This window comes from Egretta garzetta, unplaced genomic scaffold (genome assembly GCF_000687185.1).
Source record: "Egretta garzetta isolate BGI_Z169 unplaced genomic scaffold, ASM68718v1 scaffold848, whole genome shotgun sequence".
Classification (NCBI taxonomy): domain Eukaryota; kingdom Metazoa; phylum Chordata; class Aves; order Pelecaniformes; family Ardeidae; genus Egretta; species Egretta garzetta.
This window is the reverse complement of record NW_009260505.1, coordinates 35,190-37,210: the sequence shown is the minus strand read 5'-3', so window position 1 is coordinate 37,210 and position 2,021 is coordinate 35,190. Positions and strand designations below refer to the sequence as shown.

At 53.6% G+C, this 2,021-nt stretch overlaps 1 protein-coding gene across 1 annotated transcript in view; it reads left to right on the top strand.

Annotated features, from left to right (window-relative positions):
- The first annotated feature begins 230 nt into the window (after window positions 1–230).
- SLITRK3 (SLIT and NTRK like family member 3) overlaps window positions 231–2,021 on the top strand; it is a 2,757-nt gene continuing 966 nt past the window's right edge. The window contains exon 1 of the mRNA XM_035900119.1: window positions 231–2,019. Within this exon, the coding sequence (XP_035756012.1) occupies window positions 231–2,019 (1,789 nt within the window). The remainder of the gene's footprint in view (window positions 2,020–2,021) is intronic.

Genomic DNA, 2,021 nt, shown 5'->3' with positions numbered 1-2,021 from the left:
GCTGATATCGCGTGATTAAACCTTCTAACATCTCTCAAGTATAAATCAGAGCAAGGCTCGCCCATCCAACACCCCTAGAGTTGGTTGTGAACGTCTGCCCAACAATCGCTGAACTTTTCAGGAGCCTAACACAAGTCTGGCAGGTAGGGGCTTCATAAAAGGAGCGGGGCGGGACAGAAATACTGAAATCTGCATTTTTCTTCCCGTTGCAGTTTTGTAAACATCAACAAATGATGAAACCTTCCACGGCAGAGACGCTTCATAAAGGAAGGATGTTGTGGGTAATTCTTCTAAGCACAATTGCTCTAGCATGGACTACACCAATTCCCTTGATAGAGGACTCGGAGGAACTTGATGAGCCCTGCTTTGATCCATGTTACTGTGAAGTGAAGGAGAGCCTTTTCCATATACATTGCGACAACAAAGGATTTATAAATATTAGTCAGATAACAGAGTCGTGGTCGAGACCTTTTAAACTTTATCTGCAGAGGAATTCCATGAGGAAATTGTACACCAACAGTTTTCTTCACTTGAACAATGCTGTGTCTATTAACCTTGGGAACAATGCACTGCAGGACATTCAGACGGGGGCTTTTAATGGGCTCCGAGTCCTGAAGAGATTGTATTTGCACGAAAACAAATTGGACATTTTCCGAAACGACACTTTCCTGGGTTTGGAAAGTCTGGAATATCTGCAGGCAGATTACAATGTCATTAAACGGATTGAAAGCGGGGCATTTCGAAACCTAAGTAAATTGAGGGTCCTTATCCTGAATGACAATCTTATCCCCATGCTTCCCACCAACTTATTTAAGTCTGTGTCCTTAACCCACTTGGACTTGCGCGGGAACCGGCTAAAAGTCCTTTCGTACCGCGGGATGTTGGACCATATTGGAAGGAGCCTGATGGAAATCCAGCTGGAGGAGAACCCGTGGAACTGTACGTGTGAGATTGTGCAGCTGAAGAGCTGGCTGGAGCGCATCCCCTACACGGCCCTGGTGGGGGACATCACCTGCGAGACCCCCTTCCACTTCCACGGGAAGGACCTGCGGGAAATCAAGAGGAGTAAGCTTTGTCCCATGCTGTCCGACTCCGAGGTGGAAGCCAGCCTGGGCATCCCTCAGCTGTCGTCCAGCAAGGAGAATGCGTGGCCTACGAAGCCTTCCTCCATGCTGTCCTCCTTCCATTTCACCGCTTCCTCTGTTGAGTATAAAACGTCCAATAAGCAGCCCAAACCCACCAAGCAGCCCAGGGCGCCCCGGCCTCCCCCGACATCCCGCGGCCTGTACCCCGGGCCGAACCAACCGCCCGTGGCTGCCTACCAGACCCGGCCCCCCATCCCCATCATCTGCCCTACCGGGTGCTCTTGCAGTTTGCACATCAACGACCTGGGCCTGACGGTCAACTGCAAGGAGCGGGGGTTTCACAACATCTCCGAGCTCCTGCCCAGGCCCTTGAACGCCAAGAAGCTGTACCTGAGCGGGAATTTGATCCAGAAAATCTACCGCTCCGACTTCTGGAATTTTTCCTCCTTGGATCTCTTACACCTGGGGAACAACCGGATCTCCTACGTGCAGGACGGGGCTTTTATCAACCTGCCGAATCTCAAGAGCTTGTACCTGAACGGCAACGACATCGAGCGGCTCACCCCGGGCATGTTCCGGGGCCTGCAGAGTTTGCATTACCTGTACTTCGAGTACAACCTGATCAGGGAAATCCAGCCGGCGGCCTTCAGCCTCATGCCCAACCTGAAGCTGCTCTTCCTCAACGACAACTTGCTCCGCACCCTGCCCACCGACGCCTTCGCCGGCACCTCCCTGGCCCGCCTCAACCTGCGCAACAACCACTTCTTGGCGCTGCCGGTGGCCGGGGTGCTGGAGCACCTCCACGCCATCGTCCAGATCGACCTGAAGCTCAACCCTTGGGACTGCACCTGCGACCTGGTGCCGCTGAAGCAGTGGCTGGAGGCCCTCAGCTCCGTCAGCGTGGTGGGCGAGGTGCTGTGCGCCAGCCCCGAGCGC